At 29.1% G+C, this 18,451-nt stretch overlaps 1 protein-coding gene across 1 annotated transcript in view; it reads left to right on the top strand.

Moving 5' to 3' along the window:
- Positions 1-18,451, top strand: part of LOC130179881 (brain-enriched guanylate kinase-associated protein) — a 54,626-nt gene that overhangs the window by 31,652 nt on the left and 4,523 nt on the right. Inside the window, exon 6 of the mRNA XM_056392998.1 lies at positions 15,685-15,768. Within this exon, the coding sequence (XP_056248973.1) occupies positions 15,685-15,768 (84 nt within the window). The remainder of the gene's footprint in view (positions 1-15,684; positions 15,769-18,451) is intronic.

Here is an 18,451-nt window from a genome sequence, read left to right as displayed (position 1 = left end):
GACATTTTATGCCTTTCTATACTATGACGTTTTTATAACTTTTTATGCCTTACTATACTGTTTCATTTTAATGACGTTTTATGTCTTACTATCTTATGACGTTTTTATGACTTTTTATGCCTTAATATACTATATCATTTTTTTGACTTTTTATGCCTTACTATACTATGATGTTTTTATGCTTTACTATACTATGTCCTTTTAATGACTTTTTATGCGTTATTATACTATGTCGTTTTATTGAATTTTATGCCTTACTACACTATGTCGTTTTATTGACGTTTATGCCTTACTATACTATGACGTTTTTTTGACTTTTTATGCCTTACTATACTATGTCGTTTTATTGACTTTTATGCCATTCTATACCATGATGTTTTTATGCTTTATTATACTTTGTCCTCTTAATGGCTTTTTGTGTCTTACTATACTGTGTCATTATAATGACTTTTTATACCTTACTATACTATGACGTGTAACGGAATTTTTATGCCTTGTTTTACAATGTTGTTTTTATGACGTTTTATGCCTTTCTATACTATGACATTTTTATGGCTTTTTATGCCTTACTATACTGTGTCATTTTAATGACGTTTTATGTCTTACTATACTGTGACCTTTTTTTGACTTTTATGCCTTACTATACTTTATCGTTTTTTTTTACTTTTTATGCATTACTATACTAAATCGTTTTATTGAATTTTATTCCTTACTATACTGTCATTTTAATGACGTTTTATGCCTTTCTAAAATATTACGTTTTTTTGACTTTTTGTCCCTTACTATACTATGTGATTTTAATGACGTTTTATGTCTCACTATACTATGACCTTTTTTGACTTTTATGCCTTACTATACAATGTCATTTTAATGACGTTTTATGTCTCACTATACTATGACTTTTTTTGACTTTTATGACTTACTATACTATTTAGTTTTTTTGACTTTTTATGCCTTACTATACTATGAAGTTTTTATGCTTTACTTTACTATGTCCTTTTAATGGCTTTTTATGCCTTACTATACTGTGTCATTTTAATGACTTTTTATGCCTTACTATACTATATCGTTTTTTTGTCTTCTATGCCTTACTATACTATGTAATTTTAATGACGTTTTATGTCTTACTATACTATGATGTTTTTTTTATTTTTTATGCCTTAATATACTATGATGTTTTTTTGACTTTTTATGCCTTACTATACTTTATCGTTTATTTTACTTTTTATGCCTTACTATACTATATCATTTTATTGACTTTTATGCCTTACTATACTATGTCATTTTAATGATGTTTTATGCCTTTCTAAACTATGACTTTATTTGACTTTTTATGCCTTACTATACTATGTCATTTTAATGACTTTTTATGCCTTACTATACTATGATGTTTTTTTGACTTTTATGCCTTACTATACTATGTCATTTTAATGACGTTTTATGTCTCACTATACTATGACTTTTTTCGACTTTTATGACTTACTATACTATGTAGTTTTTTTTACTTTTTATGCCTTACTATACTATGAAGTTTTTATGCTTTACTTTACTATGTCCTTTTAACGGCTTTTTATGCCTTACTATACTGTGTCATTTTAATGACTTTTTATGCCTTACTATACTATATCGTTTTTTTGACTTCTATGCCTTACTATGCTATGTAATTTTAATGATGTTTTATGTCTTACTATACTATGATGTTTTTTTTATTTTTTTTGCCTTAATGTACTATGATGTTTTTTTGACTTTTTATGCCTTACTATACTTTATCGTTTATTTTACTTTTTATGCCTTACTATACTATATCATTTTATTGACTTTTATGCCTTACTATACTATGTCATTTTAATGATGTTTTATGCCTTTCTAAACTATGACTTTATTTGACTTTTTATGCCTTACTATACTATGTCATTTTAATGACGTTTTATGTCTTACTATCTTATGACGTTTTTATGACTTTTTATGCCTTACTATACTATATCGTTTTTTGACTTTTTATGCCTTACTATACTATGATGTTTTTATGACTTTTTATGCCTTACTATACTTTATCGTTTATTTTACTTTTTATGCCTTACTATACTATATCATTTTATTGACTTTTATGCCTTACTATACTATGTCATTTTAATGATGTTTTATGCCTTTCTAAACTATGACTTTATTTGACTTTTATGCGTTACTATACTATGACATTTTTTTGACTTTTTATGCTTTACTATACTATGTCGTTTTAATGACTTTTTATGCCTTACTATACTATATCGTTTTTTGACTTTTTATGCCTTACTATACTATGATGTTTTTATGACTTTTTATGCCTTACTATACTGTATCGTTTTTTTGACTTTTTATGCCTTACTATACTATGACGTTTTTTGGACTTTTTATGCCTTACTATACTATATCTTTTTTTGGACTTTTTATGCCTTACTATACTATGACGTTTTTTGGACTTTTTATGCCATTCTATACTATGTCCTTTTAACGGCTTTTTATTCCTTACTATACTGTGTCATTTTAATGACTTTTTATGCCTTACTATACTATATCGTTTTTTTGACTTCTATGCCTTACTATGCTATGTAATTTTAATGACGTTTTATGTCTTACTATACTATGATGTTTTTTTTATTTTTTTTGCCTTAATATACTATGATGTTTTTTTGACTTTTTATGCCTTACTATACTTTATCGTTTATTTTACTTTTTATGCCTTACTATACTATATCATTTTATTGACTTTTATGCCTTACTATACTATGTCATTTTAATGATGTTTTATGCCTTTCTAAACTATTACTTTATTTGACTTTTTATGCCTTACTATACTGTCATTTTAATGACGTTTTATGTCTTACTATCTTATGACGTTTTTATGACTTTTTATGCCTTACTATACTATATCGTTTTTTTGACTTTTTATGCCTTACTATACTATGACGTTTTTATGCTTTACTATACTATGTCGTTTTATTGACTTTTATGCGTTACTATACTATGACATTTTTTTGACTTTTTATGCTTTACTATACTATGTCGTTTTAATGACTTTTTATGCCTTACTATACTATATCGTTTTTTGACTTTTTATGCCTTACTATACTATGATGTTTTTATGACTTTTTATGCCTTACTATACTGTATCGTTTTTTTGACTTTTTATGCCTTACTATACTATGACGTTTTTTGGACTTTTTATGCCTTACTATACTATATCTTTTTTTGGACTTTTTATGCCTTACTATACTATGACGTTTTTTGGACTTTTTATGCCATTCTATACTATGTCCTTTTAACGGCTTTTTATTCCTTACTATACTGTGTCATTTTAATGACTTTTTATGCCTTACTATACTATATCGTTTTTTTGACTTCTATGCCTTACTATGCTATGTAATTTTAATGACGTTTTATGTCTTACTATACTATGATGTTTTTTTTATTTTTTTTGCCTTAATATACTATGATGTTTTTTTGACTTTTTATGCCTTACTATACTTTATCGTTTATTTTACTTTTTATGCCTTACTATACTATATCATTTTATTGACTTTTATGCCTTACTATACTATGTCATTTTAATGATGTTTTATGCCTTTCTAAACTATGACTTTATTTGACTTTTTATGCCTTACTATACTATGTCATTTTAATGACGTTTTATGTCTTACTATCTTATGACGTTTTTATGACTTTTTATGCCTTACTATACTATATCGTTTTTTTGACTTTTTATGCCTTACTATACTATGACGTTTTTATGCTTTACTATACTATGTCGTTTTATTGACTTTTATGCGTTACTATACTATGACATTTTTTTGACTTTTTATGCTTTACTATACTATGTCGTTTTAATGACTTTTTATGCCTTACTATACTATATCGTTTTTTGACTTTTTATGCCTTACTATACTATGATGTTTTTATGACTTTTTATGCCTTACTATACTATATCGTTTTTTTGACTTTTTATGCCTAACTATACTGTATCGTTTTTTTGACTTTTTATGCCTTACTATACTATGACGTTTTTTGGACTTTTTATGCCTTACTATACTATATCTTTTTTTGGACTTTTTATGCCTTACTATACTATGACGTTTTTTGGACTTTTTATGCCATTCTATACTATGTCCTTTTAATGGCTTTTTATGCCTTACTATACTGTGTCATTTTAATGACTTTTTATGCTTTACTATACTATATCGTTTTAATGACTTTTTATGCCTTACTATACTATATCTTTTTTTTTACTTTTTATGCCTTACTATACCATATCGTTTTTTTTACATTTTATGCCTAACTATACTATGTCGTTTTATTGACTTTTTATGCCTTACTATAATATATCGTTTTTTAAAATTTTTATGCCTTAATATACTATGACTTTTTATGACTTTTTATGCCTTACTATACTATATCGTTTTATTAACTTTTTATGCCGTACTATACTATGTCGTTTTAATGACTTTTTATGCCTCACTATACTATGACTTTTTATGCTTTATTATATAATATGTCCTTTTAATGACTTTTTATCCCTTACTATACTATGTCATTTTAATGACTTTTTATGCCTTACTATACTATATCATTTTTTTGACTTTTATGCCTTACTATACTATGTCATTTTAATGACGTTTTATGTCTTACTATACGATGATGTTTTTTTTACTTTTTATGCCTTACTATACTATGACGTTATTATGAATTTTCATGCTTTAATATACTATGAAGTTTTTATGACTTTTTATGCTTTAGTATCCTATCATGTTCTTTTAACTTTTTGTGCCTTACTATACTATGACGTTTTTATGACTTTTTATTCCTTACTAGACTGTGTCATTTTTATTACTTTTTATGCCTTACTATACTATGAGTTTTTTTATAACTTTTTATGCTTCATTGAAATTATGATTTTTCATGACAGAAAGATGAAAAAGAATACAATCAGACTGACAATTCAACACTTTAATATGGCAGGTTTTATTTGTGCATGAAGGACGGATCTGGTACAAAGGACACCAAGGTATCTCTTTGAGGAACAAAACTTTGTCTGCTTGTTTGGTCTTTTACTCTCTGATGTGCGTGACAAGCTGATGTTCATCTGGAGATCTTCATGTCCGTGGGGCCTCTTAGCTGTTACTCATCCTTGTTCAGAGCACCTGACATCATTCTCCATCCGTAGGGATCTAACAATTAAAGCAAACACAAACATTCTTGGATCCAACCAGGACCTCCAGATGTTTCCTAAATAACTCCATGTCCTACACATATATACAGTTAAACATCATTCATATTCTAGAGTCAAACTTATATGCATGTAAAACAATTAATATCTTACACTATTGTATGTCTTACTATGGTTTGAAGTTTTTATGCATTTTCATGCCTTACTATACTATGATTGTTTTTACCTTACTATACTATAATGTTTTTTTGACTTTTTCTGACTTACTATACTATGATGGTTTTATTCCTTTTTATGCCTTACTATACTAGGATGTTTTTTATCTTACTATACTATAATGTTTTTCTGACTTTTTATGCCTTACTATACTATGATGTTTTTTATCTTACTATACTATAATGTTTTTCTGACTTTTTATGCTTTACTATACTATGACTTTTTTTTATCACTTTCTCTGTCTTACTACACTATTACATTTTGATGCTATTTTATGCCTTACTATACTATGGCATTTTTGTGTCTTTTTATACCTTACTATACTATGACAGTTTTATGAATTTTCATGCCTTAAATTACTATGATATTTCTATAACTTTTTATGCCTTAGTGTACTATGACGTTTTTATGACTTTTTTATGCCTTACTATACTATGTCCTTTTAATGACTTTTTATGCCTTACTATACTATGTCATTGTAATGATGTTTTATACCTTTCTATACTATATCGTTTTAATGATTTTTTATGCCTTATTATACTATAACGTTTTTATGCCTTACTATACTATATCGTTTTTTTGACTTTTTATGCCTTACTATACTATGACGTTTTATGACTATTCATGCCTTATTATACTATAACGTTTTTTTGACTTTTTATGCCTTACTATACTATGTCGTTTTTTTGACTTTTTATATCTTACTATACTATGTCGTTTTTTTTACTTTTATGCCGTACTATACTATGATGTTTTTTTGACTTTTTATGCCTTACTATCTTATGACGTTTTTATGACTTTTTATGCCTTACTATACTATATCGTTTTTTTGACTTTTTATGCCTTACTATACTATGACGTTTTTATGCTTTACTATACTATGTCGTTTTATTGACTTTTATGCGTTACTATACTATGACATTTTTTTGACTTTTTATGCTTTACTATACTATGTCGTTTTAATGACTTTTTATGCCTTACTATACTATATCGTTTTTTGACTTTTTATGCCTTACTATACTATGATGTTTTTATGACTTTTTATGCCTTACTATACTATATCGTTTTTTTGACTTTTTATGCCTAACTATACTGTATCGTTTTTTTGACTTTTTATGCCTTACTATACTATGACGTTTTTTGGACTTTTTTATGCCTTACTATACTATATCTTTTTTTGGACTTTTTTATGCCTTACTATACTATGACGTTTTTTGGACTTTTTTATGCCATTCTATACTATGTCCTTTTAATGGCTTTTTATGCCTTACTATACTGTGTCATTTTAATGACTTTTTATGCTTTACTATACTATGTCGTTTTAATGACTTTTTATGCCTTACTATACTATATCTTTTTTTTTACTTTTTATGCCTTACTATACCATATCGTTTTTTTTACATTTTATGCCTAACTATACTATGTCGTTTTATTGACTTTTTATGCCTTACTATAATATATCGTTTTTTTAAATTTTTATGCCTTAATATACTATGACTTTTTTATGACTTTTTATGCCTTACTATACTATATCGTTTTATTAACTTTTTATGCCGTACTATACTATGTCGTTTTAATGACTTTTTATGCCTCACTATACTATGACTTTTTTATGCTTTATTATATAATATGTCCTTTTTAATGACTTTTTATCCCTTACTATACTATGTCATTTTAATGACTTTTTATGCCTTACTATACTATATCATTTTTTTGACTTTTATGCCTTACTATACTATGTCATTTTAATGACGTTTTATGTCTTACTATACGATGATGTTTTTTTTACTTTTTATGCCTTACTATACTATGACGTTATTATGAATTTTCATGCTTTAATATACTATGACGTTTTTATGACTTTTTATGCTTTAGTATCCTATCATGTTCTTTTAACTTTTTGTGCCTTACTATACTATGACGTTTTTATGACTTTTTATTCCTTACTAGACTGTGTCATTTTTATTACTTTTTATGCCTTACTATACTATGAGTTTTTTTATAACTTTTTATGCTTCATTGAAATTATGATTTTTCATGACAGAAAGATGAAAAAGAATACAATCAGACTGACAATTCAACACTTTAATATGGCAGGTTTTATTTGTGCATGAAGGACGGATCTGGTACAAAGGACACCAAGGTATCTCTTTGAGGAACAAAACTTTGTCTGCTTGTTTGGTCTTTTACTCTCTGATGTGCGTGACAAGCTGATGTTCATCTGGAGATCTTCATGTCCGTGGGGCCTCTTAGCTGTTACTCATCCTTGTTCAGAGCACCTGACATCATTCTCCATCCGTAGGGATCTAACAATTAAAGCAAACACAAACATTCTTGGATCCAACCAGGACCTCCAGATGTTTCCTAAATAACTCCATGTCCTACACATATATACAGTTAAACATCATTCATATTCTAGAGTCAAACTTATATGCATGTAAAACAATTAATATCTTACACTATTGTATGTCTTACTATGGTTTGAAGTTTTTATGCATTTTCATGCCTTACTATACTATGATTGTTTTTACCTTACTATACTATAATGTTTTTTTGACTTTTTCTGACTTACTATACTATGATGGTTTTATTCCTTTTTATGTCTTACTATACTAGGATGTTTTTTATCTTACTATACTATAATGTTTTTCTGACTTTTTATGCCTTACTATACTATGATGTTTTTTATCTTACTATACTATAATGTTTTTCTGACTTTTTATGCTTTACTATACTATGACTTTTTTTTATCACTTTCTCTGTCTTACTACACTATTACATTTTGATGCTATTTTATGCCTTACTATACTATGGCATTTTTGTGTCTTTTTATACCTTACTATACTATGACAGTTTTATGAATTTTCATGCCTTAAATTACTATGATATTTCTATAACTTTTTATGCCTTAGTGTACTATGACGTTTTTATGACTTTTTATGCCTTACTATACTATGTCCTTTTAATGACTTTTTATGCATTACTATACTATGTCATTGTAATGATGTTTTATACCTTTCTATACTATATCGTTTTAATGATTTTTTATGCCTTATTATACTATAACGTTTTTATGCCTTACTATACTATATCGTTTTTTTGACTTTTTATGCCTTACTATACTATGACGTTTTATGACTATTCATGCCTTATTATACTATAACGTTTTTTTGACTTTTTATGCCTTACTATACTATGTCGTTTTTTTGACTTTTTATGTCTTACTATACTATGTCGTCTTTTTTACTTTTATGCCGTACTATACTATGATGTTTTTTTGACTTTTTATGCCTTACTATACAATGACGTTATTATGAATTTTCATGCTTTAATATACTATGACGTTTTTATGACTTTTTATGCTTTAGTATCCTATCATGTTCTTTTAACTTTTTGTGCCTTACTATACTATGACGTTTTTATGACTTTTAATCCTTACTAGACTGTGTCATTTTTATTACTTTTTATGCCTTACTATACTATGAGTTTTTTAATAACTTTTTATGCTTCATTGAAATGATGATTTCTCATGACAGAAAGATGAAAAAGAATACAATCAGACTGACAATTCAACACTTTAATATGGCATGTTTTATTTGTGCATGAAGGACAGATCTGGTACAAAGGACACCAAGGTCTCTCTTTGAGGAACAAAACTTTGTCTGCTTGTTTGGTCTTTTACTCTCTGATGTGCGTGACAAGCTGATGTTCATCTGGAGATCTTCATGTCCGTGGGGCCTCTTAGCTGTTACTCATCCTTGTTCAGAGCACCTGACATCATTCTCCATCCGTAGGGATCTAACAATTAAAGCAAACACAAACATTCTTGGATCCAACCAGGACCTCCAAATGTTTCCTAAATAACTCCATGTCCTACACATATATACAGTTAAACATCATTCATATTCTAGAGTCAAACTTATATGCATGTAAAACAATTAATATCTTACACTATTCTATGTCTTACTATGGTTTGAAGTTCTTATGCCTTTTTATGCCTTACTATTCTATGATGGTTTTTACCTTACTATGCTATAATGTTTTTGTGACTTTTTCTGACTTACTATACTATGATGGTTTTATTCCTTTTTATGCCTTACTATACTGTGTCATTTTAATGACGTTTTATGTCTTACTATACTATGACGTTTTTATGACTTTTTATGCCTTACTATACTATATCATTTTTTTGACTTTCTATGTCTTACTACACTATGACATTTTGATGCTATTTTATGCCTTACTATACTATGACAATTTTATGACTTTTCATGCCTTAAAATACTATGATATTTTTATAACTTTTTATACCTTACTATACTATATCGTTTTAATGACTTTTTATGCCTTATTATACTATAACGTTTTTATGACGTTTTATATCTTACTATACTATGACGTTTTTTTTATTTTTTATGCCTTACTATACTATGACGTTTTTGACATTTTCATGCCTTACTATACTATGACGTTTTTTTGACTTTTTATGCCTTACTATATTATATTGTTTTTTTTACTTTTTATGCCTTACTATACTATATCATTTTAATGACTTTTTATGCCTCATTATAATATGTCATTTTAATGACTTTTTATGCCTTGTTTTACTATGTTGTTTTAATGTTTTTTTTATGCCTTACTATACTATATCATTTTAATGACTTTTTATGCCTCACTATACTATGTCATTGTAATGACGTTTTATACCTTTCTATACTATATCGTTTTAATGACTTTTTATGCCTTACTATACTATATCGTTTTAATGTCTTTTTATGCCTTACTATACTATGATGTTTTTATGCCTTACTATACTGTATCGTTTTTTTGACTTTTTATGCCTTGTTTTACTATGTTGTTTTAATGTTTTTTTTATGCCTCACTATACTAAATCTTTTTATTGACTTTTTATGCCTTACTATACTATGACGTTTTTATGACTTTTCATGCCTTAAATTACTATGATATTTCTATAACTTTTAATGCCTTACTATACTATGATGTTTTTATGACTTTTTTATGCCTTACTATACTATGTCCTTTTAATGACTTTTTATGCCTTACTATACTATGATGTTTTTATGCCTTATTGTACTATATCGTTTTTTTGACTTTTTATGCCTTTCTATACTATGTCCTTTTAATGACTTTTTATGCCTTACTATACTATGTCCTTTTAATGACTTTTTATGCCTTACTATACTATGTCTTTTTAATGATTTTTTATGCCTTGTTTTACTATGTTGTTTTAATGTTTTTTTATGCCTTACTATACTAAATTTTTTTATTGACTTTTTATGCCTTACTATACTATATCATTTTAATGACTTTTTATGCCTCACTACTATGACGTTCTTGTGACTTTTTATGCCTTACTATACTATGTCGTTTAAATGACTTTTTATGCCTTACTATACTATGTCATTTTAATGACGCTTTATACCTTTCTATACTATATCGTTTTAATGACTTTTTATGCCTTACTATTTTTTATCGTTTTAATGACTTTTTATGCCTTACTATACTATGATGTTTTTTTTACTTTTCATGCCTTACTATATTATGATGTTTTTTTGACTTTTTATGCCTTACTATACTATGTCATTTTAATGACTTTTTATGCCTTGTTTTACTATGTTGTTTTAATGTTTTTTTATGCCTTACTATACTATATCGTTTTATTGACTTTTTATGCCTTACTATACTATGACGTTCTTGTGACTTTTTATGCCTTACTATACTATGTCGTTTAAATGACCTTTTATGCCTAACTATACTATGACTTGTTATGCCTTACTATACTATGACGTTTTTATGACTTTTCATGCCTTAAATTACTATGATATTTCTATAACTTTTTATGCCTTACTATACTATGACGTTTTTATGACTTTTTTATGCCTTACTATACTATGTCCTTTTAATGACTTTTTATGCCTTACTATACTGTGTCATTGTAATGACGTTTTATACCTTTCTATACTATATCGTTTTAATGACTTTTTATGCCTTACTATACTATATTGTTTTAATGACTTTTTATGCCTTACTATACTATATCGTTTTTTTGACTTTTTAGGCCTTGTTTTACTATGTTGTTTTAATGTTTTTTTATGCCTCACTATACTATGACGTTCTTGTGACTTTTTATGCCTTACTATACTATGTCGTTTAAATGACCCTTTATGCCTAACTATACTATGACTTTTTATGCCTTACTATACTATGACGTTTTTATGACTTTTTTATGCCTTACTTTACTATGTCCTTTTAATGACTTTTTATGCCTTACTATACTATGTCATTGTAATGACGTTTTATACCTTTCTATACTATATCGTTTTAATGACTTTTTATGCCTTACTATACTATATCGTTTTAATGACTTTTTATGCCTTACTATACTATGACGTTTTTATGACTTTTCATGCCTTAAATTACTATGATATTTCTATAACTTTTAATGCCTTACTATACTATGATGTTTTTATGACTTTTTTATGCCTTACTATACTATGTCCTTTTAATGACTTTTTATGCCTTACTATACTATGATGTTTTTATGCCTTATTGTACTATATCGTTTTTTTGACTTTTTATGCCTTTCTATACTATGTCCTTTTAATGACTTTTTATGCCTTACTATACTATGTCATTTTAATGACTTTTTATGCCTTGTTTTACTATGTTGTTTTAATGTTTTTTTATGCCTTACTATACTATATCGTTTTATTGACTTTTTATGCCTTACTATACTATGACGTTCTTGTGACTTTTTATGCCTTACTATACTATGTCGTTTTAATGACTTTTTATGCCTTACTATACTTTATCGTTTTAATGACTTTTTATGCCTTACTATACTATGATGTTTTTTTGACTTTTTATGCCTTACTATATTATGATGTTTTTTTGACTTTTTATGCCTTACTATACTATGTCATTTTAATGACTTTTTATGCCTTGTTTTACTATGTTGTTTTAATGTTTTTTTATGCCTTACTATACTATATCGTTTTATTGACTTTTTATGCCTTACTATACTATGACGTTCTTGTGACTTTTTATGCCTTACTATACTATGTCGTTTAAATGACCTTTTATGCCTAACTATACTATGACTTGTTATGCCTTACTATACTATGACGTTTTTATGACTTTTCATGCCTTAAATTACTATGATATTTCTATAACTTTTTATGCCTTACTATACTATGACGTTTTTATGACTTTTTTATGCCTTACTATACTATGTCCTTTTAATGACTTTTTATGCCTTACTATACTGTGTCATTGTAATGACGTTTTATACCTTTCTATACTATATCGTTTTAATGACTTTTTATGCCTTACTATACTATATTGTTTTAATGACTTTTTTATGCCTTACTATACTATATCGTTTTTTTGACTTTTTATGCCTTGTTTTACTATGTTGTTTTAATGTTTTTTTATGCCTCACTATACTATGACGTTCTTGTGACTTTTTATGCCTTACTATACTATGTCGTTTAAATGACCCTTTATGCCTAACTATACTATGACTTTTTATGCCTTACTATACTATGACGTTTTTATGACTTTTTTATGCCTTACTTTACTATGTCCTTTTAATGACTTTTTATGCCTTACTATACTATGTCATTGTAATGACGTTTTATACCTTTCTATACTATATCGTTTTAATGACTTTTTATGCCTTACTATACTATATCGTTTTAATGACTTTTTATGCCTTACTATACTATGTCGTTTTAATGACTTTTTATGCCTTACTATACTATGACGTTTTATGACTTTTCATGCCTTATTATACGATAACGTTTTTATGCCTTTCTATACTATGTCGTTTTAATGACTTTTATTAACTTACTGTACTATGACATTTTTATGCCTTACGTTGTTTTAATGAATTTTTATGCCTTACTATAATATTTTGTTTTAGTGAGTTTTTATGCCTTACTACACTATGACATTTTTTTGACTTTTTATGCCTTACTATACTATATCGTTTTTTTTACTTTTTATGCCTTACTATATTATATTGTTTTTTTTTTACTTTTTATGCGTTACTATACTATATAATTTTAATGACTTTTTATGCCTCACTATAATATGTCATTTTAATGACTTTTTATGCCTTGTTTTACTATGTTGTTTTAATGTTTTTTTATGCCTTACTATACTATATCGTTTTATTGACTTATTATGCCTTACTATAATATTTTGTTTTAGTGAGTTTTTATGCCTTACTATACTATGACGTTTTTTTGACTTTTTATGCCTTACTATACTATATCGTTTTTTTTTTTACTTTTTATGCTTTACTATATTATATTGTTTTTTTTTACTTTTTATGCCTTACTATACTTTATCGTTTTAATGACTTTTTATGCCTTACTATACTATGATGTTTTTTTGACTTTTTATGCCTTACTATACTATGTCCTTTTAATGACTTTATGCCTTACTATACTGTGTCATTTTAATGACTTTTTATGCCTTGTTTTACTATGTTGTTTTAATGTTTTTTTATGCCTTACTATACTATATCATTTTAATGACTTTTTATGCCTCACTATACTATGACGTTCTTTTCACTTTTTATGCCTTACTATACTATGATGTTTATCATGACATTTGATTACTTTTTATGCCTCACTGTACCTTGACGTTTTTTGCCTTACAATATTATTACTTTTTTATGACTTACTATACTAAGATATTTTTTTGCCTTTTTATGCATTACTAGACTATATCGTTTTTATGACTTTTTGTTCCTTATAATACTATGACTTTTTATGACTTTATTACTTACTATATTATGACATTTTTATGACTTTTTATGCCTTACTATGCTATGATGTTTTTATGCATTTCTACACTATAACGTTTCTTACCTTACTATACCATGGCGTTTTTTTATGACTTACTATACTATGACTTATTTTATGCATATATGATTTTACTTCACACGTACATATATTTCATACATTGGATATTCATCACATTTGCGTATGTCCATTCCTAAATGTAAATTCAGATCTTACATGTTCATAAACTGTTTGGTTGACTGCACTAAAAAGCCAATCACTTTGTTTTGGAGGGGTGGCGGGGTTGTTGCTTCCTTACCAATGTTGAGACAAAACCTACACCCTTTATTTGAACAATCCACAAAGCTACAGGGAGCCCGAATGTCCCCTGGTGACAGAGTAAAAAGAAATAAAGTGATTCAAAAAGCAGACACTGTTAACGGGTGGGGGAATTGAAACTGTCAAAGAGAAGGTTTTGATGTTATGGGAATTATTGTCAGGAGGAGGCTACAGTGCCCCAAGAACTGACCTTATAAGTGGACGGATTTGACAGAGGAGTTAGAGGAAAAGACACCAGCTAACCACCCACACAAACACATGCATGCTTAGAAAGAGGGAAAACAACTAAACCGATGCATCTGCTGTGCCAGTAGACCACCCTCACTCTGCTCTGAAATTTAACTGCAAATCAGAAAACCATCCATTACAAAAAGAAAGAAAGAAATAAAAATAAATAATGTGCACTCACTTCCTAGACTGGAGGTTGGAGATAAGTGAATGCATTGTTTCAGACAACTCTATAAAATTAGCACAGAGTATACTGGGCAGATGGAAGATTCATTACAAATGAAAAGGTTTGGTAGTGTTGTTAAGAGCATGCAAACCCCTGATGTCAACCCAGTGAAAAAATATAGCCATGGTGAAAAATACATGTTAACTAAACACGTTAATTAAACTGCTCCAGCTTCAATGGATGAATATGTTCTTTTGAGTTGACACACCACTAAATCAATGAATTGCTCAGTCGAGTACCAGTGTTTCTGGAGAATATTCTCTGTATATATTTATAAATTTCATATTATTAAGCAATTGTTTCCCCATTCATGCCATGTTTCTAGTTTTGTTCCCCCATGATCCATAATTAATTTATAAGTACCTCATAAATAGTAAATTATATGTATTTGTTTATGTTTTACTTTTAGATGTATTGTTGCTATTGCTCAGCAGTAGTTATCCATCACTGTGTCCTGAAATAAGTTCCCCCACAAGCCCCCCAATTTTACAAAATAATTACACCACAATTAGAGGGCTATAATATAAAGTGTTACAGATTTTTCCCAAGGGCTGCTCCAATATAATCCCCCTCGGTCAAAAGCTTACTCGTACCATCAGGCTGCCAAAGTGTTTTCAAAGCATGAATTTAGTGATTTAGGAAAATCTTTCTGCCTCTTACAGGACCTGTACAGGAAAGACTGCAACCTGGCAGCCCAGCTGCTGCAGTGCTCCAAGTCTCACTACAGAGCACACAAGATGTCTGAGGTGAGCTCCCCAGCACTACTGCTACAACTGCATCAATGTGTCAAGTCAGATTTGTGCTGCAGCAAAAAAGTTTCCTGACGTGAGATTTAAAATCAGTTTTAATTAAAATACTGAAAGATGATATTACATTTTTAGTGTTTTACTCCTTGTACAGTAGCAAAGGGCTGAAAATGATCAAAATTTAGCAGCTTGATCAGGACTGTAGCGGCTATTAAGGACTGAGATTAGGTTAAGTAATGTGAAGGCTATAAATAATACGTTTATAAAGAACAATTATTGATACTGGTGCCTATAAGACACCTTTCTTTGGAGAATATGAACATGTTTTTGATCCTTTTTACATACATAAATAATAGAAAGATTGCCTCACCTAAACCAGGAAATATCTGATGAAACAATATATCTGATGGCCAAGCATTCGAAACTTAGTTTAAGTACTTGACAGTTTTCAATACTCAACACTAAAAACACATTTTGGTCGATGCTCAAAATGTATTATGGTTCAATACCCAGCCCATCAAGGGCTCAGCACTTTACCACTCGAATTTTATTCCTGACCATTTGGAAAAGGCTGTTAAGGAGCATGTAGGCCATGTTAGGAAATAAAATTTACAAAAATGAATGTTACATAAAACATAAACAAATAATACAAAATTTAAGGGGGTGAGGACTGAGGGGAAACCTGGACTCATGGATCTCAGTATTACTAAAATCCTAGCTATAGTCCAGAGTTTAATCAATAAAACTACATCATCCATCACTGAGCCTGTGCTGTATATCGTTAGTGTACTAATGAAATTGAAATTCTCTCAGAATTATTCCTGTAATGGAGAGATGTTCCCCGTGTTGTGACGGTGCACCATTAAAAGCCTTGGTGAGTGGTTTTCACAATAAGATGCAGTCACAGTGCTCATGGCCTCGTCAGTCAGACTGATGAAGGTCTGCTGTCTGAAGTGCCCTCTGTCTGCATCCCGCCTGTGCATAATAAGTGAATGAATGAATGAAAGGATGGCCTGAGATGACACCTGATGTACAAAAAAAAAGTTATACTCTAAAACAGGGCTGATAATTGGCATAAGTACTGTACACAGATACATTTGACATCTTTAAATCATCAGTGATGAGATAAACAAAACAGGACAACAATGAATTCAACTCTAAAGAGATGCAGTTTTCTGCTTTTCTTATAATTCAGATTTCATTTGAATAAGCACAGTGATGGACATGAGGGCAAAAACCCTGCAGTACAAAAACAATGCTGCTTTTTTATTTCCATGTCTTCTTGAGCTCATCAGCTGGTGAGGATATCACTGGACATGTATCTTTAGCCTCAATTATTTTTTAGCATCACAGCCATCATGTGCATATTTCAGACCCTTTTACAACCTTTTGGTTTTTAAAACAAGTCAGCTGGAAACATTAAAAAGTCAGCTAGAGATGAAATTTGTCAATTAACTAGGCAGATTTTAGCTTTGGCATTATCTTGTGCTTCCTAGCTATGCCTGATAAAAACTGCTTGCAATATTTGTCTTTTCAAATGATAAAATCATTGGTTGGAAATTATAAGGTGCTTTTGTTTACCTCCGTGTGAAATTGAAGACCAACAGTTTAAAAAAAATAACTGTAAAATTTTGAGCTATTAATCTGCCATGTTATCATTGTGAACTGCATATGGGCCATGTTAAAACAGGAAATTGATCAGGCAACAGTAACTAAGTGGGTGCACTTTCTTGCCAATGAATTTAACTTATCTGTAAGAGGAAGAATCACTTTTTTCCTCTTTCTGATGTTACATAGTCTCACTGTAAATAAAAAAAGGTTATAAAATGTAAAATCTTTTCAAATGTGGAGTATTTTGAACCTTTTACAGTGAAAATACAAAATGCCAGTTTCATCATACACCATTAAACCACTTATTTCAACAAGACCTGTGGACATGTACACTGTCACATGGATTACCACTGCAGAACTATGTGACTGTTAATTAAAATTTGCCTCATATAGCAGCTAATGCTGAGCTAGCTTACTTGGAGCACACACTGTATATTATCTTGTGCCCCCCATTCAGCCTCACCTACTTTCCATCTCTAGTCCCTCTGGGGAGGCAGTGGCTGCTAAAAATAGCATCGACTTAAAAGATGCAGGTTATTTTATGCCGAGGCGAGCTTCTATTTCTTAACAAAGCCAAGTCAGTATTTTATCTTTTTTTTCTATTCCCAGCTGGAGACCCAGAGCACTGGTTTAATTTGAATCTAAGCTGTTCCCTGTGGAACTGATATGTGTTTGATGGTAGACAGAAGAGAGAGACACTGAGAAAAAGAGAGAGAGAGAGGGAATGAGGGCTTTTTGGTTGAGAAGGCAGTGGAGCAAGAAGAGAAAGATGAAAGGATAAAGAAAGGGAGGAGAGAAGAGAGAACTCAGTGTGGCAGGAACAGCTCCTGCTGACCCTGACCAGCTTTAATAGGCACAAAGAACCAATCTGTAATTGACAGGAACTGTTTTCTCAAACATGAGTCAATCAAACAGATTATGTGTCTGACTGTGTGAGAGAGACAGCAAGAGAAGGAAAAAAAGATTGAGAAAGAAAGACTGAGAAAAGATGGGGGAGAGCAGAACAGAGAACATTTGGAAAAAGGAAATATTTATATATATACAGTAAATCTATATATATATAAATATCTGA

The sequence above is a fragment of the Seriola aureovittata genome, chromosome 13 (assembly GCF_021018895.1).
Source record: "Seriola aureovittata isolate HTS-2021-v1 ecotype China chromosome 13, ASM2101889v1, whole genome shotgun sequence".
NCBI lineage: Eukaryota > Metazoa > Chordata > Actinopteri > Carangiformes > Carangidae > Seriola > Seriola aureovittata.
The sequence above is the reverse complement of the archived record's forward strand: the minus strand, read 5'-3'. Positions and strand labels throughout refer to the sequence as shown.